Here is a 17,531-nt window from a genome sequence, read left to right as displayed (position 1 = left end):
TTTAAGTTGAAAAACTTATTCGGGTGTTACCATTTAGTGGTCAATTGTACGGAATATGTACTTCACTGTGCAACCTACTAATAAAAGTCTCAATCAATCAGTCTCAATCAACTTGTTTAAGTCGGGGTCCGCTTAAATTGATTCATTCTAGTATCTTGTGTGTTTTATGTTGATTAAATAAAAATTTAAAAAAAATTGTATTTATTTTTGTATTTTTTATTTTTTGTGCGGCCGGCCAGGTACCAATCGATCCACGGACCGGTACCGGGCCGTGGCCCAGTGGTTGGGGACCACTGCGTTAAACCCTTTCGGTCTGCAACATTTTCAATTTATGAATGTACAACTGTTTGTTTATGTGAAAATGTTTGTTTATTTTGTTGACCACTGACTGCAGAAATAATAAACTAATAATTGTTCAGTCTGCGGCCCTCGGTGGAAAAAGTTTGGACACCCCTCTGCGTTAAAATACTGCATTTGTCCGGCCACAGCAACATGGCGGAAACTCATGCAATGCTCTCACCAGCCACTGTGCGGCGCAGCGTTATGCTGCGATCTCTCACGCTATTGGTCGACGACACGGATAGAAAATTCCTGAAGGCTGTAGCTCATCAGCCGGTGTACCGCATGCTGCTGCCCAGCTTCATGGAACAAGAACAAGGGTGGATCAACGGTCGCTGAGTGAAAGCCTTCTCCACACGGTTGCTGAGTCTTCGTTTCCCCATCGCCAAAACCCGCGACCGCTGTACTCCTCGTATCCACCGCACGCTTGCGCCGCTCTATTAGCTGGTTAAAGATGTCGGTTGTCGGCTTCGACGTGGGATATTTGAACTGCTATGTAGCAGTAGCCCGAGCCGGTGGGATCGAAACCGTCGCCAACGAATACAGCGACCGGTGTACACCGTAAGTATGAGCAACAAACCCCCTCCGTTTAGCGGGACGTGTATCCCCGCCTAACGAGCTGGGGATGCACCTGTGATCCTCCCGTCTGGCGTTGGAGCTACAATGCTAACGTTAGCGTGCTAACGGGGTTCTCAACAGGAAACATAGCAATGCTAATGCTAGCTCAAATCGTGACACTGGCGAGTTTTAGAAGGAAGACGCCGCTTTTTTGGTTCGTCGCGGGGACTTTTATCCTCAGATATTTACAGTACGGTGATGTTACGCGATGTAATATTTGTGAATGTGTCGGCTAACCATTTTATATTGTGCGTGCCTGCGGGTAGGGAAAAGCGCGTGATGGGAGGAGGCCGCCGTGCACTGGCTGTCAAACCCGACATCCGCTCTTCTTTTTAAATCCCCATCATTGAAAAAAAACACACGATACTTTTAAACCGATGCATCAACCGCTAACTGCTTGTGACTGATTGCATAATCCATCAACTGAAATGTCTTCTTTTTTTTTTTTTTTTTTTTTTTACATATATAGAGCATGTGTTTCTTTTGGGCCACGGAATAGATCCATTGGTGCTGCTGCAAAAAGCCAGGTATGATTTTATTTGTTTTATTGACTAATCCTCTTGATGTATATTTGGAAATGAAAGTGTGCTGTTTGTAGTAGTGATGTCAAATAGATCACAAAGCCATTTGCAGTGTCAAAAAGTACGGTGGCTAGTAAGGGGGAGGGGGGGGGGGGGCGCGCAACAACGTCCACTCCAATACACATAAATGATCGTAAACTTAAAGCACAAAAGCGACATCAATCACATAAACCAGTGGTTCTTAACCTGGGTTCGATCAAACCCTAGGGGTTCAGTGAGTCGGCCTCAGGGGTTCGGCGGAGGTCAAAACACACCCGACTCATTGTGTAGATAAAAACTTCTCCCTATCGGCGTATTATAGATACGGCAACAGCAGAAGTCAGACTGATTTGCAGGTGTGTAATTTGTTGTGGGTTTATGCACTGTGTTGGTTTTGTTCTTTGAACAAGGTGATGTTCATTTTGTGCACCAGTAAAAAAAACATGGTAACACTTTAGTATGGGGAACATATTCACCATTAACTAGTTGTTATTAACATGCACATTAGTAACATATTGGCTCTTAACTAGTCATTATTAAGTACTTATTAATGCCTTATTCGGCATGGCCTTATTATAACCCTAACCCTCTAACCCTGGCCCTAACCATCTAACCCTAACCCTAACCAAATAACTCTAAATTAAGTCTTTGTTACTTAGAATATGTTCCCCATACTAAAGTGTTACCAAAAACATATAACTTTGTCTTGAATTTAAAAAGAAACCAACATTTTATTTTTCACTAAAGAAGGGTTCGGTGAATGCACATATGAAACTGGTGGGGTTCGGTACCTCCAACAAGGTTAAGAACCACTGACATAAACCCTGCAACATTAAAAAAAAAAAAAAATCTAAATAAAAAAGCTGCAAATCCATCCATCCGTTTCCTATCAATCAAGCAATCAATGTTTACTTCCATCCATCCATCCATTTTTCTACCGCTTGTCCCTTTTGGGGTGGCGGGGGGTGCTGGATCCTATATCAGCTGCACATGTGTGGAAGGCGTGGTGCACCCTGGACAAGTCGCCACCTCATCGCAGGGCCAACACAGACAACATTCACATTCACACACTAGGGCCAATTTAGTGTTTCCAATCAACCTACCCCAGGTGCATGTTTTTGGCGGTGGGAGAAAGCCGGAGTACCCGGAGGGAACCCACGCAGTCACGGGGAGAACATGCAAACTCCACACAGAAAGATCCCGAGCCCGGGATTGAACTCAGGACTACTCAGGACCTTCGTATTGTGAGGCACAGGCACTGCTGCCTTCAATGTTTACTTATATAGCCCTAAATCACGAGCGTCTCAAAGGGCTGCACAAGCCACAACGACATCCTCGGCTCAAATCCTACATCAGGGCAAGAAAAAACACTCAACCCAATGGGATAACAATGAGAAACCTTGGAGGGGACCCCCCCCCCCAAAGCCCCCGGGCAACCGGTGCAATGGACGTCAAGTGGATCTAGCATAATATTGTGAGAGTCCAGTCCATAGTGGATCTAGCATAATAGTGAGAGTCCAGTCCATAGTGGATCTAACATCATAGTGGATCTAACATAATATTGTGAGAGTCCAGTCCATAGTGGATCTAACATAATAGTGTGAGAGTCCAGTCCATAGTGGATCTAACATAATAGTGTGAGAGTCCAGTCCATAGTGGATCTAACATAATAGTGTGAGAGTCCAGTCCATTGTGGATCTAACATAATAGTGTGAGAGTCCAGTCCATAGTGGATCTAACATAATAGTGGATCTAACATAATATTGTGAGAGTCCAGTCCATAGTGGATCTAACATAATATTGTGAGAGTCCAGTCCATAGTGGATCTAACATAATAGTGTGAGAGTCCAGTCCATAGTGGATCTAACATAATATTGTGAGAGTCCAGTCCATAGTGGATCTAACATAATAGTGTGAGAGTCCAGTCCATAGTGGATCTAACATAATAGTGTGAGAGTCCAGTCCATAGTGGATCTAACATAATAGTGAGAGTCCAGTCCATAGTGGATCTAACATAATAGTGTGAGAGTCCAGTCCATAGTGGATCTAACATAATAGTGTGAGAGTCCAGTCCATAGTGGATCTAACATAATAGTGTGAGAGTCTAGTCCATAGTGGATCTAACATAATGAGAGTCCAGTCCAGTTTTCTACCGCTTGTGCCTTTTTCGTTGTCGCGGGGGGTGCTGGAGCCTATCTCAGCAATGCTGCAAAATCCCAACACGATTGCATAAGAGAAATGCTCCATTTTGACTGGTTGGTTGAGCTTTATTTTGAACATGTATACAATTTTAGCATGGCACATCACGTATTTCACATATTTTGATTTCTCTTTACAACATGTCTGAAAAGGAATGGTAGAAGTAAAGCTTATTTGAGTCTACCCCATTTCCACTCTATAGCAATTACTAACACACATGTTCACTGCCTGTTCTCAAATTGTAACACAATTTTGCATCAGTGATTTGACGTACCAAAACAGACTTTAGCCAGGCTAAAGTTGGCAAAATTAAATGATTTGACATAGATGTCCGAAAAGGAGTTGGTAGAAGCAAATCTTATTTGATTCTACCCGATATCCACTTTTTTTTGCAATTACTAACACATATGTTCACTTCCTGTTTCCAATTTCTAACGCTATTTACATCAATGATTTGACGTAGCAAAAACAGACTTTAGCCAGGCAAAAGTTGGCAAAATTCAAATGTAATTTTTCGTCTTTTTTTATGAACCACTTTGTATAGCCAGCTATATTAAAATGTTCCTGTTTCCTCTGCCAAAGTTCTTTGGTCTTCCAGCTTAAGGTCTTAAAAGAGGGTTATCAATTATGTCACGCCCTCTAGTACAGTGGTTCTCAAACTTTTTTTCACTAAGTACCACCATAAATGATAAATGGGTTATACTTGTATAGCGCTTTTCTACCTTCAAGGTACTCAAAGCGCTTTGACACTATTTCCACATTCACCCATTCACACACACATTCACACACTGATGGCGGGAGCTGCCATGCAAGGCGCTAACCAGCACCCATCAGGAGCAAGGGTGAAGTGTCTTGCCCAAGGACACAACGGACGTGACTAGGATGGTAGAAGGTGGGGATTGAACCCCAGTAACCAGCAACCCTCCGATTGCTGGCACGGCCACTCTACCAACTTCGCCACGCCGTCACCATAATGACCAACGTTAAAGTATAGTTGCGTAATAGGCCTAAGTATTCATTAAAACAAGGCAGATGTTTTATTTGACAAGTATATTTAATATTTGGCCAATTAAACATTACACACCATACACAAACATCAACAGTGATACTCTATATAATGTGTATATATTTTACATACTTCTTTGGCGTACCACTAGATGGAGCCCGCCTACCACAGTTTGAGAATCACTGCTCCGGTAGCATTGCTAACTTAAGCTCTGTGAACTTGCAGCATTTGTCTCATGCAGTTGTTTGTGGATGTTTTTGGTAATTGCAGCATTTTCCCATTGCATGTGTTTAATGGTGATCCTACGTTTTTGTTTTGGATCATTTCTGTGATTTGGAACGTTTGGACATTGCCTCCCCCTTTTCCCCTTGTCAGTCACTGTACAAAAAGTGCTACCTGCGTTTGAATTTGTAACAATCTTTGTGGCTGAACAGGTGGTCACAAACTGTAAGAACACGGTGCAGGGCTTCAAGAGGTTTCATGGCCGGGCCTTTTCGGATCCATTTGTGCAACGCCTCCAATCCAGTCTGGTGTACGATGTTGCACAAATGCCTACAGGAACGTCTGGAATCAAGGTGAGCGTACAGCGAGACGTGTTGAGTTGTACATTTGTTCTACCTGATCACTGGAAGAAGTGCCACTTGCACAATAACGCTTTTAGATAATGATTTGCTTCTCCGTGTAGTGATAAGGTGAGATAGTTAAAACTTTACAACTCCTTACACTACTACCCATGTATTTTTCTAACCATTGTTTGTAACTGTATAGCTCAATTAAGTGCATTTTCAATCAAAAATATTTATGGTTTAATATTGTCACATTAATTCTGTGACGTGACAAGGTTATTATATACTGATTAATGGCTCTGATACAGTACAATGAAAACTTTTTAAAGTTCCAATACAACCCTTCCAGAGTGCTGATCTCTGATTTGTTTAAGTTTAGAATTTTTCCCTCACATGAAAAATATGAAGTTTAAAATCTGTTTCAGGATCAAACGGTCACCAATTATGTAAATCACAAGTTTAGACCCCAGTTTTATCTGTTTGCTAGCATTTTAAAAATGTCAATGCAAGGATCTGCCAATGTGTTTACCGTGGTCCAAGTTCCTCTACACAACAGGACAACTCTCGTGCTTTTAGGAATTTGCTGCAAAAATGTTTGTCTCCAAAGTTTTGAACTGAACTAATGTCTTTGGTCTTTGGCGATGTATTTAACCACACGTTCTATGAGCGCACACTATTTTGCACGGTTTTGTTTCCACTGACCTGGCTTGTTCGCCAAACGTGAAGTGAGTGTGGACTGTCTGTTGGTTGTGTTCGTGCACATTTAGCTAACAGACTCTTCGGTGTTGATAGTCTCATTTTGTTCCAAAGATTTCAACTGAAATATTGGTGCGGTGGCGTTTGGTTTGGTGATAATTTTTTCTCCATGTTAGCTGCTACATGGTAACTAGTTGCACTGTGTAATACTAGCGGACCAGCGGCCCCGCTTCAAAGACACTTAATAATCACAAGAGAACTCACCCCCTAATTTTCATTTCTGCTTTGGCACAAACGCTCAAGCGTCAAAAAGCATCAATTCTCTTGAACATCCATCCATCCATCTTCTTCCGCTTATCCGAGGTCGGGTCGTGGGGGCAGCAACCTGAGCAGGGAAGCACAGACTTCCCTCTCCCCAGCCACTTCGTCCAGCTCTTCCCGGGGGATCCCGAGGCGTTCCCAGGCCAGCCGGGAGACATAGTCTTCCCAACGTGTCCTGGGTCTTCCCCGTGGCCTCCTACCGGTCGGACGTGCCCTTAGCACCTCCCTAGGGAGGCGTTCGGGTGGCATCCTGACTATATGCCCAAACCACCTCATCTGGCTCCTCTCGATGTGGAGGAGCAGCGGCTTTACTTTGAGCTCCCCCCGGATGACAGAGTTTCTCACCCTATCTCTAAGGGAGAGCCTCGCCACCCAGCGGAGGAAACTCCTTTCGGCCGCTTGTACCCATGATCTTGTCCTTTCGGTCATAACCCAAAGATCATGACCATAGGTGAGGATGGGAACGTAGATCGACCAGTAAATTGAGCTCTTTGCCTTCCGGCTCATCTCCTTCTTCACCACAACGAATCGATACAGCGTCCGCATTACTGAAGACGCCGCACCGATCCGCCTGTCGATCTCACTATCCACTCTTCCCTCACTCGTGAACAAGACTCCGAGGTACTTGAACTCCTCCACTTAGGGCAAGAGCTCCTCCCCAACCCAGAGATGGCACTCCACCCTTTTCCGGGCGAGAACCATGGGCTCTGACTTGGAGGTGCTGATTCTCATCCCAGTTGCTTCACACTCAGCTGCGAACCGATCCAGTGAGAGCTGAAGATCCTGGCCAGATGAAGCCATCAGGACTCTCTTCAACATGCACATGGCAATTTATCGACGCTGGAAAACTTATCGACTTAATTGTCATTTATCGTTGGTTAATTGACTTATTGAACATCAGCCAAGGCCTAGTAACTTTGGCGTAGTTCAAGGCACCACTTAAGTCCTGTCATTTTTGTCCGTTACAATGTTTTTTGTAATGTAATTTGTGTATCTAATGTGTTGCTGTAGCTTGTTTACTTCAGATGCAGCTTGTCACTTCAAAATTGTAAGAGCTCATTTACGTATGTGTAGAGGTTCTGCTGTTTTAATGTTCTGTTGGACGATCCAGTGCAAATTGCCACCCAGCAGTAACTCAAGAGAGGCAGCCTTGTCCGCATTACTTCATGTAATATTTAAATCTCCAAACACACTGCCAGGATCTCTTTTCATCAATGCACCGGTACATATTTCCGGAAAACAGATCACTACAATGCAAAGGTTGACATTTTTATAATGGAGACTTTAATTTGTCTGGACCAAGATTTGCTGTGTACTTGTACGTGCCCTTATTTATTTTAAAGGCACGGTCACACTAATGGCAGTTAATGGGCTGTCCCTAAAGGTTATGTACATGGAGGAGGAGAAGCTGTTCAGCATTGAACAAGTTACCGCCATGCTTCTCACCAAGCTGAAGGAGACTGCAGAAAGTGCACTGAAGAAGCCCGTAGCTGACTGTGTCGTCTCTGTAAGTATCACTATACAGTGTGTTTGTATTTCTTTAATACAGTTTGTGTGCACGCATAGATAGATGGATAATCATTAGGCTTATAATTGGGGAACAACGCTAAACGTTCCAAACAGGCATGCTACTAGTTAAGATAGCTTCAATCAACACCAAGAGATTTTATCTGCCATGTTGTTCTGTTTTTATTACAAGTGCAATATCTAATGAAATAATAATTGGAAAGCTTACACCCAACTTCAGTCATGGCCCATTGACACACCTATTTGGTTATTCCTCAGCACCTTTTTTCCTAGAAAATGAACTTCTCTTAAAGGGGAACTGCACTTTTTTGGGAATATTGCCTATCTTTCACAATCATTATAAAAGACATGACGACATATGGATATTTTTTTATGCATTCTAAATATTAAATGAATGCGATCAAAAGTCTGCTTAAAATGGAGCCTCCACCTCCATTGAGGTTTTACATACAAGATGTAAGTATACTGTATATGTAATGTAGTAACAAGCACATATATTATACCTTTTCATATTTACGTATTTTGATCATTTTAAGAATATGTGGCGCATTAATTAAACGCTTCACGTTTGCTTTTTTTCCTTCACTGATTTCTACTTACTGCAGACTTTATGAAAGCCAACAAACGTAATAAAACATCACCTACTGTATAGGGTCCTGCTAGGATCTTCGTACAGTATACTGCCATTTAAATGGAAAAATGTCTCATAATCCTTACAAAGAAACCGGGGGGAAGGGGGACAGACAAGCGCTTTTTGTGTCATCTTCCAGGTCCAAAACGGCTGTCAGTGTCCCAACTTTTCGTATTATATTCTCAGCCATCTATTTTTCAGGCATGATTTATGATCTACAATAAACCTACAGGGAAGCAAGGAAGCAGCAGAACACTCGATGTAAAACATAGGTACATCCGGAAGTGATCACGGCGCTGCTCGAAATAGTTCGTCTGCGTTAGCGTTTATAATAACAAAATCACTAATACTTGGTTGATATTCAAGTCACAAAATGTAAATTGAGTGTTGGTGGTGCTTTTTGAATGGTTATCGGATTTTATGTGTGGAGTAGTAGAGCTCCCGTTGGCTCCGCTGTAAGGGGACTTTTATTTACGTTTACTTGGTATTTAGAATGCATTAAAAACGTCTGTCATGTCTTTCATAATGATTGTGAACGATAGGCAAAATTCCATAAAAATTGCGGTTCCCCTTTTAGGTTGGATAAAAGGCTTTAAACTTAAAGGGCTACAATATTTCCTGTTGTCTCATTAGGTGCCCTGCTACTTCACGGACACTGAGAGAAGATCAGTGGTAGATGCTGCACAGATTGCAGGACTCAACTGCCTGAGGCTCATGAATGAGACAACTGCAGGTGTGTACGGTGTTTTTGTACTGTGACCAAGGAAGTGCGCATGTAAGAACAGGTTTCCCAAACATTATCCACCACGGCGCATGTCTGGTTAGCCTTTGCCAAATTTAAGACAGAGTTCACACTCGTTAAGTTTGGTTTGTTAAAAGCAACTCCTATGTTAGTGTTGTTTATTACGTCAAGTGTGAAGGCGGTCGTCCACCCCTCAACTTGAGACCTCTTCAGGTAGTCAAGTGAACTCCTGAGCGGTTCAGTTCACATTTAGTGCAAATGTGGCATCTACAAAGCATCACTGTATATCTAACTTTTTACAGGAGAATAGTGTACCTTTCCACTGTCTGGTTGTAACTATGTAGCAGGCTAACACCACTGCCCCCTATAGCCCAACTCTTGAATCACAGATCAGAACCATACGCAATACTGCTGTCGCTACGATGTAGGGTTGCGCGATATATATATAGACGATATAGATTATGCACACGGTAGAGATTTTAAGATCTTTATCGTGATCATGCATACAGGTACACATTCTTGCTATATCCCGCAAATTTGACAACGACAAGGGAATGAACGCGTCTCAACGCACTGTAGAATCCTAATGTCCCTCCACAGTGCAAAACCACTTCTAAATCCGTAATCCTCGCATCTATGGCGGCACATTAACGTTTCTTACAAGTATCATCCCTGGTGTGACGGCGTAAAAGGATATGCTAACTCCAAGCTAGAGCTCTTGAACATAAGCAAAGGTGGGCGGATCGATACAAATATTGAAAGTGACGATACCAAGTATTTTATTATCATTATTTGGTCGATACTACAGTAGTTGGATCCATACTTTTTATTATCAAAACATATATAGTCGTCTTTGCGGTTGTTTACTAACTCTGGAATTAAGTCCCTGCACATAGTAGGGCTTTAAGGCCAAAACCCAAATGATTTAGATCAGAGCCAGATGTAGGAAATAGTTTAAATATGTAATTGATATTGTTACACCACCATCCTGTGTTTTTGTCTTGATCATAATTGTGAGCCAAAATGTAATCATTCAATAATCTTGAACATTTTAAGTATCAGCATTGGTATGAACAATACTGCCCCAACTACTTGGTATTGGATCGACGCCCACAATTGTAGTATCGTCCAAAACTAATGTAAAGTATCAAACAACAGAAAAACAAGCACTTATATTTGAACAGAAATGTAGATAGAACCATGCTACAACAGAAAGTAACCATGTTAACAATAAATGAACAGGTAGATTGATAATATTTTTGTGAAAATAATACAACTGGAAATGACACAATATAGAACCTTTATTTAACCAGATAAGAAAAATATGTTACGTCAATAGCCAAACTAGGAGCCTTTGTAACCCGTTTTGAAATGCATTACTCTCTTTTGTATGCCAAATAATATATTGTGATATACTGTATATCGTTTTCGCAGGAGGCGGTGTGGATTTTAGGCCAAATGGTGCATCCCTTACCCTGAATTGATTTACCTGGACCCCGACTTAAACAAGTTCAAAAACTTATTCGGGTGTTACCATTTAGTGGTCAATTGTACAAAATGTACTATACTGTGCAATCTACTAATAAAAGTTTCAATCAATCAATCAAACCTTCTACAATGTCATATGAAAACGCAAGAATCCAAATAAAATATGCACAAATTGAGGAAAATCATGTCCACAAACCCGCTGCAGGTTCACAAATCCTATATCACCCATTCTCCATAAGTCTCTGGGCAAGGTCACAAGTAAGCGTGCAAGCAATAGTTAGTTTCAGTTTTGGCTATGTCAAAACCCCAACTAGGGATGGGAATCTTACAACAAACACATGATTTGATTCTGATTCTTTGGATGATGATTTGAGACAGAATTGATTCTTGATTCAAACCGATTTTCACAATATATTATTTGGTATAAAATAAAAAGATAAGACCTTTTCAATACATGTTACAAAAGGTCCTCTTAGCTGCTGACATACTGTACGTGCAGCGAGTAAACCAAAAAACCTGACCTAACCATGGCCTAAAGCATCTTGTAAAAAAATTAATTCTTAAGTAAAAAAAACAATCACAGTTCAGATGTGAATCGATTTTTTTTTTTTTTTAGCACCTCTAATGTCAACATTTAGTCTACCAGTCCGGGAGGCAATTATTGAGGTCCAATATAGTAGGCAAGTGTGCTGAACTCCATAGTTTTAAGGGTCGGAACCTAAATGGGTACTTGGTTCAGCCAATTAAAAAAAAGTAAACACTATAAGCTATTTTATTGCTCATCAAGCAGGCAGATCATTTTGTTGCAATACATTTTATGTTGCAATAAATATGGTTGACCTTCGAGCAGCAAATCTGGGAACTTTGGTTTTCGCCTAAATTAGGAAAAAAGCAATATTTCTATACTAAGCAAAGGCAACACAGATACTTACACTTCATACAAGCACACACAAACATGTTGTGTGTTCTGTATCCATACTCTACTTATTTTATTTTCATCGCATGTGCTGTACTCCTTTTATTTCTGAGAACATCAATGACCTCCTTTGTTAAGGAATTCTCTTGATGCTTGCTGTTGCTAGGATACCAACACTTGTCTTCTCAACCTTCCATACTACTTATCAATTACAAGACTTATTAAAAGCAACTGCGACAAAGGGGTCAACATGCACTCTCTCTTATATGAAATAGTGACTGATTTTGACCTGCCAGCTCAAAAGATTGTCAAAAGTTAAATGCTGCATTTTGTACACAAACGAGATATTACAAGCAAAGAGGCGAGCGAGACTGTTGGAACTCAGCCACCCTGGATTTCATTAGTCACACCCATGCTTTTCTTGCCATAGCATGTTTTCTACCAATGCACAAGAGATTAAACTGGTGTTTGCCCGTTTCTGTTATTATATGTAATAACTGTCCTCTGCAGTGGCGTTGGCGTATGGCATCTATAAGCAGGATCTACCTGCTCCCGAGGAGAAGGCCAGGATTGTGGTGTTTGTGGACCTGGGCCATTCTGGATACCAGACATCAGTGTGTGCTTTCAACAAGGGCAAACTCAAGGTTGGGAATGGTCAAGAGACATTTGGTGTTTCTTTATTCAAGTTGTGAAACCCTGTATTTCAACTATTTGTTCGCTTCTCCTTCCATGTCTCTCTTCCAGGTTCTTGCCACAGCCTGTGATGCTGAGTTGGGAGGCAAGGACTTTGATGAGGTAATAGTCCGCTATTTCTGTGAGGAATTTGGCAATAAGTACAAGCTGGATGTGAGGTCCAAGCCCCGGGCTCTGGTTAGGCTTTACCAAGAGTGTGAGAAACTGAAAAAGCTCATGAGTGCCAACTCCTCCGACCTGCCGCTTAACATTGAGTGCTTCATGAATGACATCGACGTAACAGGAAAGCTCAACAGGTCAGCAAACAGTAAATTTGGTTGGACTTCATTAGGTCAGTTTTACCCCACATAGGAGGTATTTTTCTGATGTCGCCTCCTTTCTTTCACAAGGGGTCGCTTTGAAGAGATGAGCGCAGACATTTTGGCCCGAGTGGAACCTCCGTTGCAGAGGCTTCTGGAACAATCCAGTAAGCATCACACTTTGCGTTCATGCTGTTTGTTCATGACACCAGTTAATTGCAATCATTCAATCTTTTAATGTGTCCCCTTTAGAACTAAAAAAGGAAGACATATATGCGGTAGAGATTGTGGGTGGGGCTTCCAGGATCCCGTCCGTCAAAGAGCGACTCAGCAAATTCTTTGGGAAGGAATTAAGCACCACGCTGAATGCTGACGAAGCAGTGGCCAGAGGATGTGCTTTGCAGGTATGTCACACTTCCTTCCCGTCGTCTGCTGCCGTATTATTGTGTTGCAGCTTTTGGCACAGCAAAAGTGAGCGTCTGTTGACTGTAATAATGTGAAAGTGTTGCGTTTGTCTGCATCGCAACAGTGTGCAATCCTGTCACCTGCCTTCAAAGTGCGTGAATTCTCCATCACAGACGTGGTTCCGTATCCCATCTCTTTGAAGTGGCATTCTGCTGCCGAGGAAGGTGTAAGGTAAAACAAACAATGACCGCTTCCATCTTCTTAATGATCTCTACTGCTTGGTATGATAGATTTCACTCACTCTCTTTTGTGTTCTAGTGATTGTGAGGTGTTTCCCATGAACCATGTGGCACCTTTTTCCAAAGCGTTGACGTTCTACCGCAAGGAGCCTTTCTCTTTGGAGGCCTACTACAGCAGTCCTAATACGCTGCCCTACCCTGATCCCACCATCGGTAAGTAACTACAGTAGGGCTGCAACCAACATCAATTTTCATAGTCAACTAGTCGAGTATCTTATAGATTAGTTAACCTATTCAGTCGCTGTAATTTAGCCATCTGCTTTTAATTTCATCTACACCTAAACAGTGCCCGCTCATTAGGCTGCTACAAAAATAAAACTGACTACTAAACTTTTGTAAATTTAGAATAAGTTTTTCATGTAAACAAAGACGGTAAAAATAGCAGCAATAACACCAAGGCTGTAGAGCTTCTTCAAATAGAAAAGTTGCCTTTTTCTAATGTTAAAGGCTGCACACATGTACAGTATATTATTAACGCCTGGCATTTTTAGCTATTTTTAATACTCATTGTATAACTAATTAATTATTGGCCTATTAGCTATTTAATAGATTGTGTATTTATTCTTTTATGGGTGTACCCCGCCTTCCGCCCGGATGCAGCAGGACAAGCGGTAAAAAATGGATGGATGGATGGATGATGTTTGCGCTGAGTTGCTATTTGTGTGTCTGCTGCTTCACACCTGAAGTTTCTAACTTTATATAAATAAATATAAATAGGGTTCGAGGTTTGAATCCAGGTTCTGCCATCCGAATCAGGGCCATTGTGTCCCTTGGCAAGACACTTCACCCACCTTTCTCCCAGTGCCGTTCACACTGGTGTATGAATGTGAAGTAATATTTAGTGGTGGTCACAGGGGCAGTTGGTGCGACTTGGCAGCAATACTTCCGGCACTCTACCACAGGGCAGCTGGCGCTACAAATGTAACTTACCACCATCTGTGTGAATGTGGAGTGAATGAGTGATGGGTTCGCAGTTCTCTGTGAAACGCTTTGTGTGTCAAGAAAAGCACTATATAAATCTAATCTATTATTATTAAATAAAGTACTTGAATTGATATTGACAAAGTTTAGCTGGTGGAAATTGACAAACAATTGTTCAAAACTATTTTTCACACAACTCTGTCTTTGTTGTTAGTGAGCTAGGTAAAAAGCTCATTATTTTACCGAGTAGAGATTGCGTCCTCCATAATACCCGGAATGCTACTGCAACGCAGAGCAAGGTCTACTTTTCAGACTGAGCAAGTTATTCATGTCTTTGACCTGTTTAGGGTGAAATGTTCCCATACTCTCCATGTATACATTCGCAGGGCATATTTTCCTCTGCCTGTCACTGCCGGTCACTGTTTGCGCTGACTAACGAATGTTCGTTTCCGAAGGGATGGATTGACGATTTTTGTTGACAAATGTTATTGACGATTTTTGACGTATCATTGCATCCCTAAACTATAGAACAAGCTGTAGGATCAAACATGATCTATTTTCAGCAGAGTAGCATTTTTTAGGAGGTTGTGGAAATGGATGCACTCTGTTCCAAAGTTCATAAAACTTTTATCTGTGCAGTTGGTCCCTTGGTTACAAACACATTCTGTTCCTTGACCGTGACATGTCAAGTTTTAGTGTAAGTTAGATCTTATACCTTAATTAATTTTTAAGTAACTCAAGCTGTAGGTTACACAGAACATAGGAAATACTGTAATAAGTGATCTCAATCCTCTGCGATGAGATGGCGACTTGTCCAGGGTGTACCGCGCCTTCCGCCCGATTGCAGCTGAGATAGGCTCCAGCACCCCCCCGCAACCCCAAAAGGAATAAGCGGTAGAAAATGGATGGGTGATCTCAATCCTCACGAGGGCTGAGACCTTCAGTTACTCGTGCTTATTCTACACTTTATTATTTGGTTGTCTTGCAGGTGTTTCCTAACCTGACTCTCGCCAGATCCTTGTAGTATGCTGAGCTCCACACAAGGATCTGGGATCGAGGGCAATGCAAACTCCTTCCAGATAGCAAAAAATAATGAACCAATCAGGATCGCCGGGCGGGATTTCATAGATGTGACGTAGCGCCGAAGCGACTGTTTGATTCAAACAACAATGGCAGCATGCAGCAAGGAGTCATGTGCTGACATTGATTGTGCTGTTCCCAATGAAGCCTTTTATTTGCATATTTTCTTTGCACAAACGACATCGATCGTCTACTGACATTGCTGCGTTGTTTCAGTAAAAGTTCTCTAACTTTTCGCTCTGTCGTTATCCAATATGTCTGCTGTTCTGTTTTGGATTTCCCAGCGTCGCTCTCATCGTCACGGGTTGATTTCGAGGTGAGTGGTTGAAGTAGCACGTTATTCAAGATAACGGACAAGTGGTTTATCCAATCACATACAATGATTTTTTTTACAAAGCCCCGCCTTCTAAAATACATCTCCTATTGAGAAGTCCTAGATCCTTGTGTGGAGCTCAGCGAACTACAAGGATCTGGCGAGAGTCAGGTTAGGCGTTTCCACCTTCTTAATAATATTATCCCAGGCTGTAAGGATAATATCCTCTTTTCCCAGATCCTTATGTAACATCATGTAACAATCGGTGACCCCTCTAGCATTCATGAGCATTGCTAATCTTTATTTTTAAACAGTCAAGCAATTGGGAAATAAATGCGCGGGTAATAGTGGTGAGCAATTTTCCTCTAGAAACCTTTTATGTTCATTTGCACTTGTCTGGTGATGACTTGTTTCTCTTGGCGCACTGTCGCTTGGGAGACAACGTGTAAAAAGTCAACTAAAAAGCCACTGCATTTTTAATCTGTGTAGCTGTGGAACTGGAAGATGCATGCAGTTGCCTCATGCAGTAACTAGTGTTCGACTTAAGAGGTTTCTCTGTGCAAATGTTCTTTGCAAAACATTGTGATGACACATCTGCAAATATTAACACTATTTTTCAAACCCTGTGTTCTTTTGTTGAACAGCTCCATTTAAGGCATGGTTAATAGGATTTGTATGAAGGGCAACTGCACTTTTACATTTTTTTATTTTGTCTATCATTCACAATCCTTATGTGAGACAAGCGCGCATATAGTTTTCTTTTATATGTATGTGTGTGTGTGTGTGTGTGTGTATATATATATATATATATATATATATATATATATATATATATATATATATATATATATATATATATATATATATATATGTCGCTCCGGAGTATAAGTCGCACCGGCCGAAAATGCATAGTAAAGAAGGAAAAAAACATATAAGTCTCACTGGAGTATAAGTCACATTTTTGGGGGAAATTTATTTGATAAAAGCCAACACCAAGAATAGACATTTGAAAGGCAATTTAAAATAAAGAATAGTGAACAACAGGCTGAATAAGTGTACGTTATATGAGGCATAAATAACCAACTGAGAACGTGCCTGGTATGTTAACGTAACATATTATGGTAAGAGTCATTCAAATAACTATAACATATAGAACATGCTATACGTTAACCAAACAATCTGTCACTCCTAATCGCTAAATCCCATGAAATCCTATACATCTAGTCTCTTACGTGAATGAGCTAAATAATATTATTTGATATTTTACGGTAATGTGTTAATAATTTCACACATAAGTCGCTCCTGAGTATAAGTCGCACCCCCGGCCAAACTATGAAAAAAACTGCGACTTATAGTCCGAAAAATACGGTAAATGTCAGCTAACAACGGAGGTAATGGTAGTCACTCTATTCCGCCTATAAAGCTCTCTATAAATAATAACACACCTCCATTGTTTAATATACACACTGTAAGTATATATGTAATGTAGTAACAGGCACATTCATAATACCAAGTAGTATTTTGCTCATTTTAAGAATGTGGCGGCACATACATTTTATAGATATTTCAACATTTGCCTTTTCCTTCAACACTACTACACATGCAGACTTGATGAGAGACAACAAACATAATAAATCAACAATCCCTTACTGTAAAATGTCTGCTCCTACTGGGATGCCTACTAGGGGTGTGGGAAAAAATCGATTCGAATTCGAATCGCGATTCTCACGTTGTGCGATTCAGAATCGATTCTCATTTTTAAAAAATCGATTTTTTATTTATTTATTATTTTTTTAATAATTTTTTTTTTTTTTTTTAATTAATCAATCCAACAAAACAATACACAGCAATACCATAACAATGCAATCCAATTCCAAAACCAAACCCGACCAAGCAACACTCAGAACTGCAA

At 41.1% G+C, this 17,531-nt stretch overlaps 1 protein-coding gene across 1 annotated transcript in view; it reads left to right on the top strand.

Moving 5' to 3' along the window:
- The first annotated feature begins 558 nt into the window (after window positions 1-558).
- Window positions 559-17,531, top strand: part of hspa4b (heat shock protein 4b) — a 34,186-nt gene continuing 17,213 nt past the window's right edge. The window contains exons 1-11 of the mRNA XM_062045862.1: window positions 559-900; window positions 1,427-1,484; window positions 5,157-5,297; window positions 7,690-7,812; window positions 9,097-9,196; window positions 12,120-12,253; window positions 12,354-12,598; window positions 12,692-12,768; window positions 12,854-13,005; window positions 13,131-13,237; window positions 13,325-13,458. Coding sequence (XP_061901846.1) covers window positions 794-900; window positions 1,427-1,484; window positions 5,157-5,297; window positions 7,690-7,812; window positions 9,097-9,196; window positions 12,120-12,253; window positions 12,354-12,598; window positions 12,692-12,768; window positions 12,854-13,005; window positions 13,131-13,237; window positions 13,325-13,458 — 1,378 coding nt within the window. The 5' untranslated portion in view covers window positions 559-793. The remainder of the gene's footprint in view (window positions 901-1,426; window positions 1,485-5,156; window positions 5,298-7,689; window positions 7,813-9,096; window positions 9,197-12,119; window positions 12,254-12,353; window positions 12,599-12,691; window positions 12,769-12,853; window positions 13,006-13,130; window positions 13,238-13,324; window positions 13,459-17,531) is intronic.

Source organism: Entelurus aequoreus, linkage group LG04 (genome assembly GCF_033978785.1).
Source record: "Entelurus aequoreus isolate RoL-2023_Sb linkage group LG04, RoL_Eaeq_v1.1, whole genome shotgun sequence".
Classification (NCBI taxonomy): domain Eukaryota; kingdom Metazoa; phylum Chordata; class Actinopteri; order Syngnathiformes; family Syngnathidae; genus Entelurus; species Entelurus aequoreus.
The sequence above is the reverse complement of the archived record's forward strand: the minus strand, read 5'-3'. Positions and strand labels throughout refer to the sequence as shown.